The sequence below is a fragment of the Dendrobates tinctorius genome, unplaced genomic scaffold, assembly GCF_039654945.1.
Source record: "Dendrobates tinctorius isolate UK_male_01 unplaced genomic scaffold, ASM3965494v1 ptg000231l, whole genome shotgun sequence".
Taxonomy (NCBI): domain Eukaryota; kingdom Metazoa; phylum Chordata; class Amphibia; order Anura; family Dendrobatidae; genus Dendrobates; species Dendrobates tinctorius.
Window position 1 is genome coordinate 2,391,598 of NW_027361898.1, and position 16,379 is coordinate 2,407,976.

At 46.3% G+C, this 16,379-nt stretch overlaps 1 protein-coding gene and 1 non-coding gene across 7 annotated transcripts in view; both read left to right on the top strand.

The window, feature by feature from the left end:
• The window catches only part of PRRC2B (proline rich coiled-coil 2B), a 119,416-nt gene extending 108,423 nt beyond the window's left edge, over nucleotides 1-10,993 (top strand). For 3 of the 6 annotated variants that reach the window (XM_073555945.1, XM_073555946.1, XM_073555947.1), the window contains exons 25-32: nucleotides 144-336; nucleotides 1,041-1,138; nucleotides 1,582-1,709; nucleotides 1,790-2,030; nucleotides 2,105-2,266; nucleotides 7,216-7,307; nucleotides 9,396-9,471; nucleotides 10,341-10,993. In XM_073555945.1, the coding sequence (XP_073412046.1) occupies nucleotides 144-336; nucleotides 1,041-1,138; nucleotides 1,582-1,709; nucleotides 1,790-2,030; nucleotides 2,105-2,266; nucleotides 7,216-7,307; nucleotides 9,396-9,471; nucleotides 10,341-10,481 (1,131 nt within the window). In that variant the 3' untranslated portion in view covers nucleotides 10,482-10,993. Of the gene's footprint in view, nucleotides 1-143; nucleotides 337-1,040; nucleotides 1,139-1,581; nucleotides 1,710-1,789; nucleotides 2,031-2,104; nucleotides 2,267-7,215; nucleotides 7,308-9,395; nucleotides 9,472-10,340 lie in introns of those variants that run through there. The other 3 variants (XM_073555948.1, XR_012222604.1, XR_012222605.1) reach the window with 3 other exon arrangements.
• LOC141059981 (small nucleolar RNA SNORD62) lies at nucleotides 579-659 on the top strand. The gene has a single exon (XR_012222635.1). It is a non-coding gene; the product is annotated as a small nucleolar RNA SNORD62 (small nucleolar RNA).
• Nucleotides 10,994-16,379: the final 5,386 nt, after the last annotated feature.

Here is a 16,379-nt window from a genome sequence, read left to right on the forward strand (position 1 = left end):
ACAACTCAGGTGAGAGCAGACAGATTCATGTGCAGAATCATAAACCATGTAGATTTAATTCCATCTCTCACTTTGATTGCTCCCTATAAGTGACTTTGGGGGTTCGTTATGTTGGATTCATTTATTTCCTCTGTAACCTGCAGATGGAGTCTGCCCGCAAGGCCTGGGAGAACTCGCCCAGTTTGCCGGAGCAGAGCTCCCCAGCCGGCCCCAGCTCAGGGATACAGTCGCCCTCCAGTGTGGGAACTTCTACAGGTGTCAATTACAGCTCCTTTGGGGGGGTGTCAATGCCTCCCATGCCCGTTGCCTCTGTGGCCCCTTCAGCTTCTCTGCCAGGTATTTTTTATTTTTGCTTGATGTACTTATTCTCAATCCATATCTAGAGCTGCATTCATAATTCTGCGTCCTATGAAGCGGTTTGGCTGGTTCAGAATTTTACACTGTGCTGTAGGCTGGTGGCTTATTACATGGTCTCAGGCTGTTTCTATGGGGGAATCACTTTTGAATGCAGCTCTGGGTGTGAGTGGAGATGGGATGTTGCACTGGATCAAGCTTTATATTGTGCTGATGATATTCTGTTTCTGTGATGCTCCAATAGATCCTTCTGACCCTTCTACTCGTACTCAGAAGGGGCTTGAGGAAATTTGTTTACTGAGAGACTGTAATGGGAATAAAAGTGTTTTATGGTACTGGACAACTGCTTATTTATTGGGTCAGTGAGGTGAAAGTAAAAATTCTCCTAGCCCGGTGCTACATCTTCTGCAGTTGGCTTCCACTGATCGCCTGCAATGTTCACATTTTATTGGTGTAGTATGTGATCGCTGCTGCACTTTTGATTATCCCATTGGATGTTGATCCCTGCAGACCAGTAAGGAATGTAGCACCGGCCCAGGACGTGAATATATATTATATTCACCTCCATTTACTATCGAATAATGGGTTGTCCATTACTGGACAACCCTTTTTAATCATCTGATCGCAGGATTTTTGCTCTCAGGATTTCTTCTCTTGTCTTTCTGCATTATTTATTCTTTTTTTAGGGAACCACATTCCCCCTCTCTACCTGGAAAGTCACATGTTTGCAGGGCAGCCGCGTCTGGTCCAGCAGACGATACCTCAGCAGCAAGGATACCAACAGGTCTGTACGGTCCATTGCTTCTTCCACTTGGAGATTCTGATACATGGGTCCTATGGGGCTGCCCTGATGTCATGATGTTTCGATAGATCCTGCTGATTATTCACTCCGCACTCACAAGAAAACTGAGGAAATTTTGTGTCTGAGAGGCTGATGCATAATGCACAATGATGGATTCAGAAACTTCCTATTATAAACTGGGCTGACTTCCATCAGAGCTCAGGATGGGGTCCTTCGTGGACAGAGTCTGATCCTGGGTAGCGTAGATGCAAGTCCTGCGGGCTAGATGGATCATTTAACACCTTAAGTGATATATCCATCTTGGGGCAGGTAGGGTGTGTGGCAATGTCCTGCCATGAATCCTTAATTCTACAATGTCAGCGTGCATTTAGTCCTTTGTGGTGTATACAGGATTTTGCATTTGCTTTTTTTCTGCTTTCTGACAGGCTGCAGCTGCCCAGCAGATTCCCATGTCTCTCCACACCTCACTGCAAGCGCAGGCTCAGTTAAGCATGAGAGGAGGACTTCCCGTATCCCAATCACAAGACATATACAGCTCCATGCAACCCTTTAGGTAATGCCTGTGTATGGCCCAGCCCTGGTCCCTCTGTCTAATATTCTGCATGTCCCACACACTGCGTATCGTGTCTCCAGGTCCCAGGTGTACATGCACCCCAGCTTGTCCCAGCCCAGTGCCATGGTTCTGACCAGTGGCACCGGACTGAAGCCCCAGTACTCCCCGTTTCCTGGAATGCAGCCTCTGGAGATGGTGAAGACGCAGCCGGCGTCCCCTTATCAGCCTCTCAGCGGAAGTCAGCAACTTGTGTATGAGAGTCAGCTGAACCAGGCAGCGAGCATGGGGGCCTCGCAGATAATGGACTCCCCTCTCACACAGGTGAGCGCGGAGGAGTCTCCTCATTTCAGCCGTGTTGGCACACGTGTGTCACACTAAACCCCTCTCTCTTATAGCTAACTATGCCCATGGCTGGTTCTCAGCTGGGGATGCCTCGGTATAACTCCGGACAGCAGCCAATGCTCTTACCGCAGTCCATTCAGATCCCACAGGGGCAGAACATGCCGGTGGGTGCTCCACGGAGGATGCAACCCTCAGTCCTGACCGCAAGTCGAGAAGTGAGTGAGCGCGTTTTAGGATGGCTTATAAATGAGGTGGGAGGGAATCGTTACAGATACCACACGTGTGTATATGTAAATATATGTTTTATTAATGTATTCTCATAAATTTATGCTACAGTGATATTTCATCATGAAAGTCAGGCATTTTAAGTAGAATCATGAAATGGTGATTTTCTCATCTCAAATGATTTATTGAAACAAATGCCAACAACAGTGGAGGTATATCCCCCAAAAAAGTCAATGTTTCAATAACTTGTCCCGTGGCTCTGAGTATCAATTGCATCTTGACAACGTCGTCTCCTGCTCCTCACAAGTGCATTTGTGTGCTGAGGCATCCCACTCTTGAAGGGTACCCCTCAGGTCATTGAGGTTCTGGGGTGCAGAGTTGCGAGCCTCTACACGGCGACTCAGCTAGAGAAAATGCAGGCCGCTCTATTTGAGGTCCTTCAGTCTCAAGCAGCCGTTCTCTAATGATGCCACCTCGATGAGCTGGAACATTGTCATCCATAAAGATGTAAGTAGGCCTGTACTGTTTGTGCAGAGGCACAATGATTGGATTAATGATGTTACCCAAGTAGTAGGGCCTGGTCACTGTACCATTCACAGTGTAGGATAGTCCTGTACTGACTAAGACCGCCTGCCCAAATTGTGACACCATCACCACCGAAGGCTTGTTTGGTGACAACAGTGGCTGATGCATAGTGCTCTCCTTCACGTTTCCAACATCGTTGGCGGCCATCATATTTGCTGCGCGTGAATCCACTTTCATTAGTGAACAACACTGAGGCCTACTGGTCCCTCGTCCAGCGTAGAGGACGCCTGTGCCTAGTGGTGGGGTCAGATACCCTGTACCCTAGTACACAGACTACTCTGATGTAAACGATTGTGAATAGTCTCACATGACACTTGGGTGCCTCTCACCACCCTTACATGTGCCTGGAGTTGTGTGCCGTTCATCATCGGCTCCAAATGACATTGCCACAATGAAACTGTCAGTGTGGGATGTGGACACAGGACTTCCACTTCTCTGGCTCTCTGTGACTCTTCCAGTTCCTCTGTAGCTGCTACAACCTGCTGATGACTCTGTGACTCTCTAGGCTCAGTGGCCTCTTCCGTCTGAGGACATCCTGCTTGAAGCCTCTCAATGGCCATGTCCTGCTAATCAATTGTTAGCTGTCTTGGTCTCATGATGTCAAAATGTGAACAGCGTGATGAGGAGGATTGTTTAATATCAATTCTAATTGAACCCTGAAATGTATTGGCCGATTCATGGCTCAAACACTTGTTGTGAATTTTGCCATTAAACTCCTTGTTAGAGAACAGCAGGTTGTGCAAAACATACATATTGAACAGTTGGACCTGTGCTGTCAAAGGTCTAGAGACGTCACATTAAAGGGAAGGTGCCATCCAAAAAATTTTTTTTCAGCAATTGAAAAAATGTAAAGAATTAATGTTTACATTTTCTTAAAAAATATTATCGTTTGTTTTTAATTTTGCAAAATATGAAAAATAATTTTAAAAAGTTTGGCATTTCCACTTGTTAACACTAGGGGGAGCAGCTACTGAAATCTGGCACAAAAACCTATGACATCTATAGACACAGTGAGCAGCCATTTTGATGGGGCTTGCAAAGTTACTGACTGTCTTTGCATGTAAAGTCTGGATCAGAACAGGTCATCAATCAGCAGACATGTTTCCTGAATTTCTGTGGAGCAGACAAGCAGACGGTCCATCCATGTGTATAAAACACAGCGCTCTTTGTACATTCCCTGGCACCGATCAGGGTGCCACCCACAGACCAGCACACTGCTCTCCTGAAATACTCTGTGCTGCTGTCGCCCTGCTCCTTCCTCCATATATCAGGCCCCTGTCCCCTCGGTTTCACACATCGCGAGGACAGGATCTGAGGACAGGAATGGGGTCTTCGGTCACCGAGGATGGATTCTGGGAGCAGGGTGACAGCAGCACAGAGTATTTCAGGACAGCAGTGTGCTGGTCTATGGGGGGGCACAGAGGGAGATATATGGGGGAGGAGCAGGGAGACAGCAGCACAGAGTATTTCAGGAGAGCAGTATCACACGGGATAGGATTAGATACACGGCTCAGCAGGCAGCATCACACAGGAGAGGATTAGATACACGGCTCAGAATACAGTATCACACAGGATAGGATTAGATACACGGCTCAGCAGTCAGTATCACACAGGATAGGATTACATACACGGCTCAGCAGTCAGTATCACACAGGATAGGATTACATACACGGCTCAGCAGTCAGTATCACACAGGAGAGGATTAGATACACGGCTCAGCAGGCAGTATCACACAGGAGAGGATTAGATACACGGCTCAGCAGGCAGTATCACACAGGAGAGGATTAGATGCACGGCTCAGCAGGCAGTATCACACAGGAGAGGATTAGATACACGGCTCAGCAGTCAGTATCACACAGGAGAGGATTAGATACACGGCTCAGCAGAAAGTATCACACAGGAGAGGATTAGATACCCGGCTCAGAATACAGTATCACACAGGATAGGATTAGATACACAGCTCAGCAGACAGTATCACACAGGAGAGGATTAGATACACTGCTCAGCAGACAGTATCACACAGGAGAGGATTAGATACACGGCTCAGCAGAAAGTATCACAGGAGAGGATTACATACACGGCTCAGCAGTCGGTATCACACAGGAGAGGATTAGATACACGGCTCAGCAGTCGGTATCACACAGGAGAGGATTAGATACACGGCTCAGCAGTCGGTATCACACAGGAGAGGATTAGATACACGGCTCAGCAGTCGGTATCACACAGGAGAGGATTAGATACACGGCTCAGCAGGCAGTATCACACAGGATAGGGTTAGATACACGGCTCAGCAGGCAGTATCACACAGGAGAGGATTAGATACACGGCTCAGCAGAAAGTATCACACAGGAGAGGATTAGATACCCGGCTCAGAATACAGTATCACACAGGATAGGATTAGATACACAGCTCAGCAGACAGTATCACACAGGAGAGGATTAGATACACGGCTCAGCAGGCAGTATCACACAGGAGAGGATTAGATACACGGCTCAGCAGGCAGTATCACACAGGAGAGGATTAGATGCACGGCTCAGCAGGCAGTATCACACAGGAGAGGATTAGATACACGGCTCAGCAGTCAGTATCACACAGGAGAGGATTAGATACACGGCTCAGCAGAAAGTATCACACAGGAGAGGATTAGATACCCGGCTCAGAATACAGTATCACACAGGATAGGATTAGATACACAGCTCAGCAGACAGTATCACACAGGAGAGGATTAGATACACGGCTCAGCAGACAGTATCACACAGGAGAGGATTAGATACACGGCTCAGCAGAAAGTATCACAGGAGAGGATTACATACACGGCTCAGCAGTCAGTATCACACAGGAGAGGATTAGATACACGGCTCAGCAGTCGGTATCACACAGGAGAGGATTAGATACACGGCTCAGCAGTCGGTATCACACAGGAGAGGATTAGATACACGGCTCAGCAGTCGGTATCACACAGGAGAGGATTAGATACACGGCTCAGCAGGCGGTATCACACAGGATAGGGTTAGATACACGGCTCAGCAGGCAGTATCACACAGGAGAGGATTAGATGCACGGCTCAGCAGGCAGTATCACACAGAAGAGGATTAGATGCACGGCTCAGCAGGCAGTATCACACAGAAGAGGATTAGATGCACGGCTCAGCAGGCAGTATCACACAGGAGAGGATTAGATACACGGCTCAGCAGGCAGTATCACACAGGATAGGGTTAGATACACGGCTCAGCAGGCAGTATCACACAGGAGAGGATTAGATGCACGGCTCAGCAGGCAGTATCACACAGAAGAGGATTAGATGCACGGCTCAGCAGGCAGTATCACACAGAAGAGGATTAGATGCATGGCTCAGCAGGCAGTATCACACAGGAGAGGATTAGATACACGGCTCAGCAGGCAGTATCACACAGGAGAGGATTAGATACACGGCTCAGCAGGCAGTATCACACAGGAGAGGATTAGATACACGGCTCAGCAGACAGTATTACAGATATGCCCACACTGGTGAAACTTCCAGCCCCCCCAAATTATACCGGCTGTATAAGTCACTGTCCTCCTCAGACAGCCATAAAAGCAAAGGTGTCAGATTACCGGAGATCACTGGGGCTGTGAGTGAGGAGGCGGAGACAGAGCAGGAGGACGCTGGAGCAGGAAGCACAGGGCTGAGCCTGGAGTAAGCAGTACAGAGGAGCATAGATGAAAGTCACCCGCACTCACCACTCTCCATCCTCCGGCTCCAGTGAGCGCTTCTCTTCTCTGCTGACCACCTTCTCCTTTTCTTCAGCCTCTCCTCACAACACAGGACCCGTTATGCCACAAGTGGTCCTGTGATAGAGGGTAAGTGGAGCTCAGCAGATAGCACTGGGCTACAGTAAAATGGCGCCCAGCCACACCTACAGCAGTGAATGGTGCAGCCCACAGGGACGTGCCCAGTTCTCTGCTACTGAGGCTGCAATGTGCGGTCGGAAGCCGACCGCAGTCTCCTATGTGCAGGGACGGCCATATTTGCAGACTGTAGGAGTCCTCCACAGATCTGCAAATCAAGATGGCAGCGCCCAGTGGCTACATGAAAACATTATTACAAACAAGCCATAAATCCTGGTTAGTACAACATTTGCTGAAACAACATGTTTTGTAACTTACTATTTTTTTGCAAATTATATAAAATTGCGGCACCTTCCCTTTAAGTTCAGATGAAAAGGTTAGAGGGTACCTTATTGTCATACTGAAATTTCACGTGTGTGTGTGTGTAATATATATATTTTATACTTATATTTTATTTATTTATTATGCCCACATACTCACTCCAGATATTGGGGCAGTGCTCATGTATTCATTGTCTCCACTCCAGTCCTCTCAGATGGAGATGAAGGGATTTCATTTCACGGAAGGCAAGCAGAATATGCAGACCGCCGCCTCTGTGCAAGCACAGCACTCTTATCGGTAAGACCCGGGACCTCTCACTTGCCTTGTGTGTAACTGCGTCCCCACATGGGAGAGAGAACTGTCACACCAGAAGCTCATCTGTCTGCTCTAACTCTTCATTACTTGGTCCATGTGGAATGGCTGGTGTTTTGTTTTTTGTTTAGCAGGTCAGTTATAATAAGACCAATAGTTTATAATAAGATCCTGTGCCCTCCTGCAGAATAGTGAGTGCAGTTCTGGAGTATAATACAGGAGGTAACTCCGGATCAGTACAGGATAAGTAATGTAATGTGTGTACACAGTGACTGCACCAGCAGAATAGTGAGTGCAGCTCGGGAGTATAATACAGGAGGTAACTCCGGATCAGTACAGGAACAGTAATGTATGTACACAGTGACTGCACCAGCAGAATAGTGAGTGCAGCTCTGGAGTATAATACAGGATGTAACTCAGGATCAGTACAGGATAAGTAATGTATGTACATAGTGACTGCACCAGCAGAATAGTGAGTGCAGCTCTGGGGTATAATACAGGATGTAACTCAGGATCAGTAATGTATGTACACAGTGACTGTACCAGCAGAATAGTGAGTGCAGCTCTGGAGTATAATACAGGATGTAACTCAGGATCAGTACAGGATAAGTAATGTAATGTATGTACATAGTGACTGCACCAGCAGAATAGTGAGTGCAGCTCTGGAGTATAATACAGGCTGTAACCCAGGATCAGTACAGGATAAGTAATGTATGTACACAGTGACTGCACCAGCAGAATAGTGAGTGCAGCTCTGGAGTATAATACAGGCTGTAACCCAGGATCAGTACAGGATAAGTAATGTATGTACACAGTGACTGCACCAGCAGAATAGTGAGTGCAGCTCTGGAGTATAATACAGGCTGTAACCCAGGATCAGTACAGGATAAGTAATGTATGTACACAGTGACTGCACCAGCAGAATAGTGAGTGCAGCTCTGGGGTATAATACAGGATGTAACTCAGGATCAGTAATGTATGTACACAGTGACAGCACCAGCAGAATAGTGAGTGCAGCTCTGGAGTATAATACCGAATGTAACTCAGGCTCAGTAATGTATATACACAGGAACTGCATCTGCAGAATAGTGAGTGCAGGTCTGGGGGATAACACAAGCTGTACCGTATTTTTTGGACTATAAGACGCACCTCAAATTTTGAGTAGGAAAATAGGGAAAAAAATATAATGTTGTTTTTATTATTTATTTATATAGCATCATTAACTCCATGGTGCTGTACATGAGAAGGAGAGACTTACAAAGTTATAGATATCGTTTACAGTAAACATTGGGGCGGTGGTGCTGCTGCTCTTTGGTGCGGCGGGGCTCCGCTGGCATTTTGCGCCAGGTACGGCAGTGGTGGTGCTCCTCTGTGGGGCGGCAGTTCTCCGCCGGCATTTTGTGAAAGCCCGGAGGCCCTGGCAGATCCAGTGCCGCGATGCGTCTCGAGATCTGAATCTGAGCATGTGCCGCACCTGGCGGCCATTTTCCCGGAGGCCACAGTATCGCAGCGCTGGAACTGCGGGGACCTCTGTGCTTTCACAAAATGCCGGTGGAGCCCCGCCACCCCACAGAGCACCACCACTTCCGCCGACCCACAGAGGAGCACCACTGCCGCCGCACCAGCCTGGGAAGGGAGGCTGCATCGCCCTGCAGCCTCAGACCAGGACCGCCACCACAGTATTTGTAAGTAAATTCCTGCTATGGTTCGAAAAATACGGTAACTCAGGATCAGTACTGGATACGTAATGTATGTCCACAGTGAGTACAGAGCAGAATAGTGAGTAAAGCTCTGCAGACATGTTTTTCGGCAGTGTGTTGTGTGTGCGGCTGCTATTTTTGATGCATGGCTCCTCTGTAGTTTACGTTGCTCCTCTCCTCTCCTCATGCATTGAGCACTGGTTTCAGGCATTGGGTTGTTGTGGCAGGATTTGCCTCCACTTCGTCTGTAAAGTCGCACATCTCTATACGTCCGCTCCATCTTACTCCCTCCCATTAGTCCATATTCTTCCAGGCACCAGTAGTTGTGGTTTTGCTCTTTACCTTCTTTGAACCAGTTGCCTTTCATTTTAAGGCCAGCTTCAGCTAGCCCCAGTGGAAAATCACCAGGAGCGGGGCCATCTGCCAACTTGGGACACTATCCTCAGCAGGTAAAACCCTGTGATCAAGTGGCCCGTACTCACCTCTACATGTGTAGACTTTGTCCATCACTGGGTCAGCAGGAGCGGGCCCATCCTTCGATGTACACAGGGCCCATGCTGCTAGGGACATAGCGGTTGGTGTTGAACAAAGCCTTATGGATCAGGCCGAGTGCTCATATATCCGCCCGCTTTGCATGGAGATATTAAGGTGTTTTTTTGTAGTAATTAGGAGACTCTTTTCCTGGAATGATATTCCCTCTTTCTCCACATCGTCTGCTGTCCTCGTGACGTGTTTGTGGCCTGTGTGACTGTCGTATCGGCTTCTTCATTGCTCGTGTGTTGTTGGATGTTTCTGCCTCAGAGGCCTTGTCCAGTCCTGTATAAGAAAAAGGTTCGATCGCTGCCTAGTGTCGTCACTGCAACCTTATACCGTGTGTTCCAATACCTCACCGTAGTCAAGGTCTCCGCTTGTTATCAGTGTGTCCATCCTGAGCATCCCAAGTCCTTCTTCTCTCCCAGTATTTTGTTACAATGTGTCAGGGCAGGTAAAGAATTTTGGCCTGTTTGCTGATTGCTCAGGCTAGATGCAACTGTAGCCGCTTCTCTGCTGTGGCAAGTAACGAGTATGTTTATTTTCCTATCATTCTTGTATAGCAAGTGGAGATCTTGAATATTGTTAGGAACTGAGCCTAAGCCCTTTTTGGGAAGCTGCCGAACTTGTCATTTGCTGCAGTGTACTTCCATAGATGCAGAGATCTCTGTTGCCCTCAGCTACAGCCTGTACCTGGACCCCCACTCAAAGTTTGGTGTCTGCTTATCCCCCAGATTGCCATTCAAGCTTTTACCTACCTGACATTTTCCTTTGTTTTGTCTTTCAGCAGGTAAAGCCGAGGACAGAGGAAAAGTGCGGCCTGGTTTCCCCCAATCTTCCTGATCAACCCACCACCAGTCAGCTGAAGCCCCCTCGGACAGGGGCCATAAAGCCTTCAGTGGCGAAAATGGAGGAGAGTGCGGCCTGAGAAGCGGGCCACAGTTTTTTTTTTTTTTTTTTGTTTTTTTTTGTTTTTTTTTTTTTGTTTTATTTCTTTTTGTAAATACCTACTTCTTATTGCTTCCCATTCACCTCCGTTTTCTCCTGCTCATTTTTTTTTTTTTTTTCGGATTCTCCCTCGGCTGAGAACCTTCTGCGTTACCTCCACAGTCACACGGACTGGCGGTGGATAGTGACCCCCTCCATGAATTCTTGGAAGACAATAGAAAAGTGAGATAAAAAACAAACTACCCATATCTGCATCTGTAGATTTACTTTTTGCTGAACAGACTCCTCCACTGACACAGGAGCGTTAAGCTTTCGGCTTCCCCGTATGCCATCATGTGACCACGCCGTCCGTGATCTCCACCTCGTTACTGACGCACAGCAGCGGATTTGTATCACCCGTTTCTTAAATCTGTTTTTAAATGACACACTTCCTGACTGTATGCTTATTTAATTTTCTCTCCCCTACATAAATGGATATATAATGACTTTTAACCCCTTCCTTGTATTCTATGATGGATCTGTTCAGTTTTGGGCGGTGATTGCTGCTGGATGAGCACCGTTTTTAGGGTTAAGCATTAGTACTATGTCAATTCCTCTTGCTAGCACCTGCATCTCAGAAGTGACTCAAACTGTTTGCAGTGATTTCTAACTTTTGGCTTTCCAGCTTTGCAAAACTGCAGAGCCCAGCATGTTGGGGGTGATAGTTTTCCAGAAGCTGCAGAGCCATAGATGTCAGGGACATGTCTGTTCTTGCACACCAGCACCACTATTGCTGCACATAGCCTATCCATTGCAGTCCATTAGTTAAAGGGACAGTTAGGAAATGTGTCTGAGTGCTGCATGCTGTTCAAGACTAATTTACTATATTATGCCTAGTGCAGGTTTGAGGGTGCGGAGCGTGACCTTGATATCTCTGCTTGTGAACTGTGTCACTCCCCTCACTAATTCCCCATTGTAGGGTATCCTGCCAGAAATTACCAATAAACTGCATCTTCTCATCCAAGGAAAGGTTTTACTTCTCATTCAGAAGTTGGGAATATGGAAAAGAATAGGTATTTATAGGATCTGGTGTATCAGACTCTTTACCAGTTCATGGTTCAGCCCTTTGATTTTCTGCAGCCTGTGGGCCTATTGATTTTGTGCTTTTCTCTGATGGAGCTGAAGATATCTGTTAGATCAGTATGGTGATCTTGGTGTCTCATCATTGCAGCTTCTAAGTTATACATCTGTAGGTGTCCAATGACTGTGGCACCAGCTTGGTTTTATCAGAACCTGTGTATATATGGCTACGTTTCTACTTGGTCATCATAGAGAACAATAGTCCCTGATTGTTTTTTTTTTTTTTTGTTTTTTTTTTTAAAGGTTTAATTGGAGATTACCACACCAGGCTGTACAGTCTTTCCTAATGGGTGTGTTGGTCTAGGCCAGTGTTTCCCAAACCCTGGTCTTCATGGCCCCCAGCAGGTCAGGTTTTCCAGATTTCCTTGGTATTGTACAGGTGAGAGAACCCGTGGCAATTTTTGATGCCTTGATAATCCATTACCTGTGCAATACTAAGGAAAAACCTGAAAACATGACATGTTGGGGGCCAGGAGGACTGGAGTTTGAGAAACGCTGGTCTAGACCATGATCCGCATCATTCCTGTCAAGTCTGTTACAAATTGTTGGGTTATAGGGGGCATTGTGTAAAGCACCAACCACAGCTAAAATTGTTGCTCTCATTTTGGGCCATTACTGTATGTGTAGGCAGGGTGTATCTGTCTAGACCTCTCTTCCAGTAATAGCATGGAGAGGTTACACTATCTGGATAACTCAAATAACCGGGTCCCTGTGGCTTTTATAAGCCAACCCTAAAGGAACGCATCTTTCTAATATTCTCTGTGATTCCACACCTTGCCATTTTCAAGAGCTGTGAACGTGTCTGAAGAGCAATATCATACTCTGCCTCTGAACAAGAATGGCACTGTTCAAAATTATAGCTGCCAGCAAGCCACTGCTGAGGAACCACAAGTAACAGACCACTATGTCTCTCCCTCCCAGAGCAGCATTGCATATAATGTATTCGGGTTCTGCCCCCTAGTTCACACATCAACCTATTTCTTGCAGGCGCTGATAGAATGGCACGATGTGGAATACCGCCTGTTACTTTCCAACAACCTGTTAGTTAATCTGCTGACACTGCTGGTTGTCTTTCTTACATCTCATCTGTTCCTAGCCTCCTTTTGAGAGATCAGAGTTGCACAGAGGCCTCCATTTGGTCCATGTGCTGGGTATGTAACCTTTATGTAGTTGCTCTGCATGGGTGGGGCCAGAGCTAAAAAGAATCTGCTTTTGTAAAGAATTCTGCAAACCTTGCCCCTGCCTGTGGGAAACGGCACACAGACCCTTCAGTTATTGGCTGTCCCCTTCCCAAACACCATATGAAACCCTCCTCAGATTCATTCATGGCCCCAATTATCCCGTGCTCTGGCTCGATATAAGGATCGTAGTCTGGTTGTGTATATATCCGGTGTACAGTGTGTATGTAGTAGCAAACTGAATACTATCTGAACCAGCTTTACTTCGCTTCCGGTTCAGTCCGTGCTATGTCTTGTATATATTATAACTTTACTCCTCGCTGGATGTCGTTGCTGCTCCTAGTTTGTTTAGGCATTTACATTGTGAGAGCGCGGTCTTACAGCAAATCCTCCTGTAAAAAAAAAAAAAGCGTGCACCTCGTCTATCCACAGTGGGGGCAGCCATTCCCCCCAGGTATTTGTGACGTGTGGGTTGGTGGCCCTCTGGGGTGTACGCTTTTAAGGCATTAATTTGCAATCATATCATATTTCTATAGTTTTACGACAAAAAAGGTGTATTGGTTTGTAAGCTAAGGGGTCCGCAACGCAGATCAAACGCCAATGTCACTTTGAACCCAGACGTTGCCTGTAGGAGACTGCGGTGAGGTGATCGATACCAAGTGTTTTATATTTTTTTAAAAATCTATTAAAGAGAAACCTTTTTAAGTGACCCAAAAGCAGAATAAAACCTCACTAGCGTCATCCACAAGGAATCAGACCAACACCCCCCCCCCAATCCCTAAAGTCCCCCCATCACCCTCCAAGTTCCATTTCATTTTCTCTCGGTCACCCCCTCCTTATACGATGTGATTGTACTTAGCTCTTATCATCTGGAAGAATTCTCATTTAAATAAAAATGTAAAAAAAAAAAAAAAAATATATATAATAAAGCAAAATCTGCTTTTCTCAAATTTGGATTTCTACATTCCTTACATTTGCGTGCTGCAACATTGCTTAGGGGGTATGTATAGGGACCATAAAGGTGTAATCACCTAGGAAGCGGCAGACACACTGTGATGCTGGTTGGAGGTCATGTGAGCAGACAAAAAGCTGCAAAATTATTCACTTATTTATGCTGTTTATTGAAAAATTCACATAATCTGTTTTACATTGTTTTTGTTTTATTGGATTATTGCAAATAGCTGAAAATTGGTGATGTGCGAATGTGCGTGGATCAGGTGTCATCTGAGAGTGTGCGTGGAGTCCACGTGGCCGTTAGGCGATCCGTGCAGGTGTTGCGACTGTAACATGCAGCTGCGGGGACTCTTAATCTATTTTTCGAACACGCCAAAGACACTCAGCACCTGAGCATGCTCAAATAACATCATATCCGAGCACGTTCACTCATCTCTTGCAGTCTTAGAATTGTTCCCCAAGGATAGATTCCCCCATTATAGCCATTTCTTTCTAGCTTTGGATGTAATAATAAAATACTATAATCGGCTATGAGATTAAACATCAAATACACACGGGCGAGCTGTGATAGCAAAAGAGGGGCTTCACAAAGAGAAGGCACAAGGACACAAGATGTTGCTAGTGAGAGTGTCCATATGGATACAGCAGGAAGCAGAGGTGACAGAGAAGCAGCGGCTGCCTGACCTGCACGAAGAGGAAGCCATCAACGGCTGCCACCAGATTCCTCAGAGGCCGGAGCTACAAAACCTGCAGCGAGATCAGTTAGTGTTAGTACGTGTCTTATTGTACAATTTCTGTGCCTAAACACTAAGATGTCCCCTCTATGGACTCAGCAGCAAAAGAAAAGTTGCCTCCAATGTACAAACCCATACACATAGCAAGTTCTAGGATTCTGGGCTGTGGAGTGAGGTTACAAGACTACATATTTAGATAGTTTTGAAAACTGAAGGAAGACCTTATGTCGTCCATCTAGTTCAGCCTATTTTTAGTGCAGCTGTTCTGCATTGTTGATCCTGGGGAAGGCAAAAAACCCACAGAGTAGAAGCCAATTTTCTCCATAGGGAAAAAAATTCCTTCCCCTAAGCTGGGTCAACCATCTACCTATAATATTCTGTTTGTAACCTTCTATACTGTTACTCACAAGAAAAGCATCCATTCCTTTCTTAAACTCAATCAGTGAGTTGGCCATCACCACTTCCTCAGGAAGAGAATTCCAGAGCCTCACTGCTCTTACTGTGAAGAACCCTCTTCTATGATGGGGCAGAAATTGTCTTTCCTCCAAACGAAGAGAAGGCCACCTTGTTCTTGTCACAGTCCTTGGTACAAACAGTTCATTGGAGAGATCTCTGTATTGCCCTCTGATATACTTGTACATATATATTAGGTCTCCCCTAAGTCTTCTCTTTTCTAGAGTAAATAGATCTAATTTTGATAACCTTTCTGGGTATTGTAGTGAACCAACTCCATTTATCATTTTAGTAGCCCGCCTTTGAACCCTTTCAAGTTCAGTAATGCCTTTCTTGAGCACCAGCGTCCAAAATTGCACACAATACTCCAAGTGTGGTCTGACGAGTAATCTGTACAGAGGGAGAATTTTATGTTTTCATCTCGTGTCCCCAGACCTCTTCTAATGCATCCCATGACCCTATTTGCTTTGGTGGCAGCTGCCTGACACTGGGCACTCCAATTTAGCTTCTTATTGACTAAGATACCTAAGTCTTTTTCCATGTCTGATTTCCCCAGCAGTTTCCCATTTAGTAAGTAATTGTAGCATCTGTTTCTCCCTCCCATGTGCATAACCTTACACTTATCTGTGTTAAACCTCATCATTTGCCAATTTACTCAAATCTGTCTGTAGTTGCAAACTGTCCTCCTTTGTGTTAACTACCTTACATAGTTTTGTATCATCTGCAAACAATGATATTTTACTGTGTAAGCCATCCACTAGATCATTATTAAATAGTAGGGGGCCCAATACACGACTTTTCATGTAAGTCTCGTGCTGGAAGAATAGAATGAAGCATCTCCTGGAAGAACACCTGACCTACAACCCTGAGCGTGTTGGAGGCTTAGTGATACCCTGGAGCTGGAAACCTACAGTGTGTGTGGTGGAGGATATAATGTGATTAGAGAAGGTGCTGGAAGAATGAGACATCTGAGTCTTGGGCGTCCTCGTATAAGATGTACAAGTCTCTGTGGCTGGGAAGCAATCCCGCAGGTGTTGTGGCTGTCTAGCACATTATTTGAGCATACCTGAAATACTCGGATATCACGTTTGCTCATAATTAGATGTCGGCTCTCACATAGGAGGAAACATCACGCCTTCTGTGAGGAGCTGACGCTCGGGGGACCACTAGAGTTTCTGACTAGTCACAGTCCAGCGAGGCTCGGTGTCGGACGTCCTGGCACATTCCCAAGCCGCCACCAGTCACCTAAACACTAGAAAATCTTTGATGGGATGTGAGAAAGACGGCTGCAAAGTGACCTAGGGGCCGTTACCCATGAGAGATGGGCAGCTCTTATTCAGCAACGCTGCCAGAAGTCAGAGTCTGGAGATGTTGCCCATCTGTAGCAGGTTACAACAGCCAGGGAGATCCAAGTACTAAAGTACATGAAGGGAGGAATAA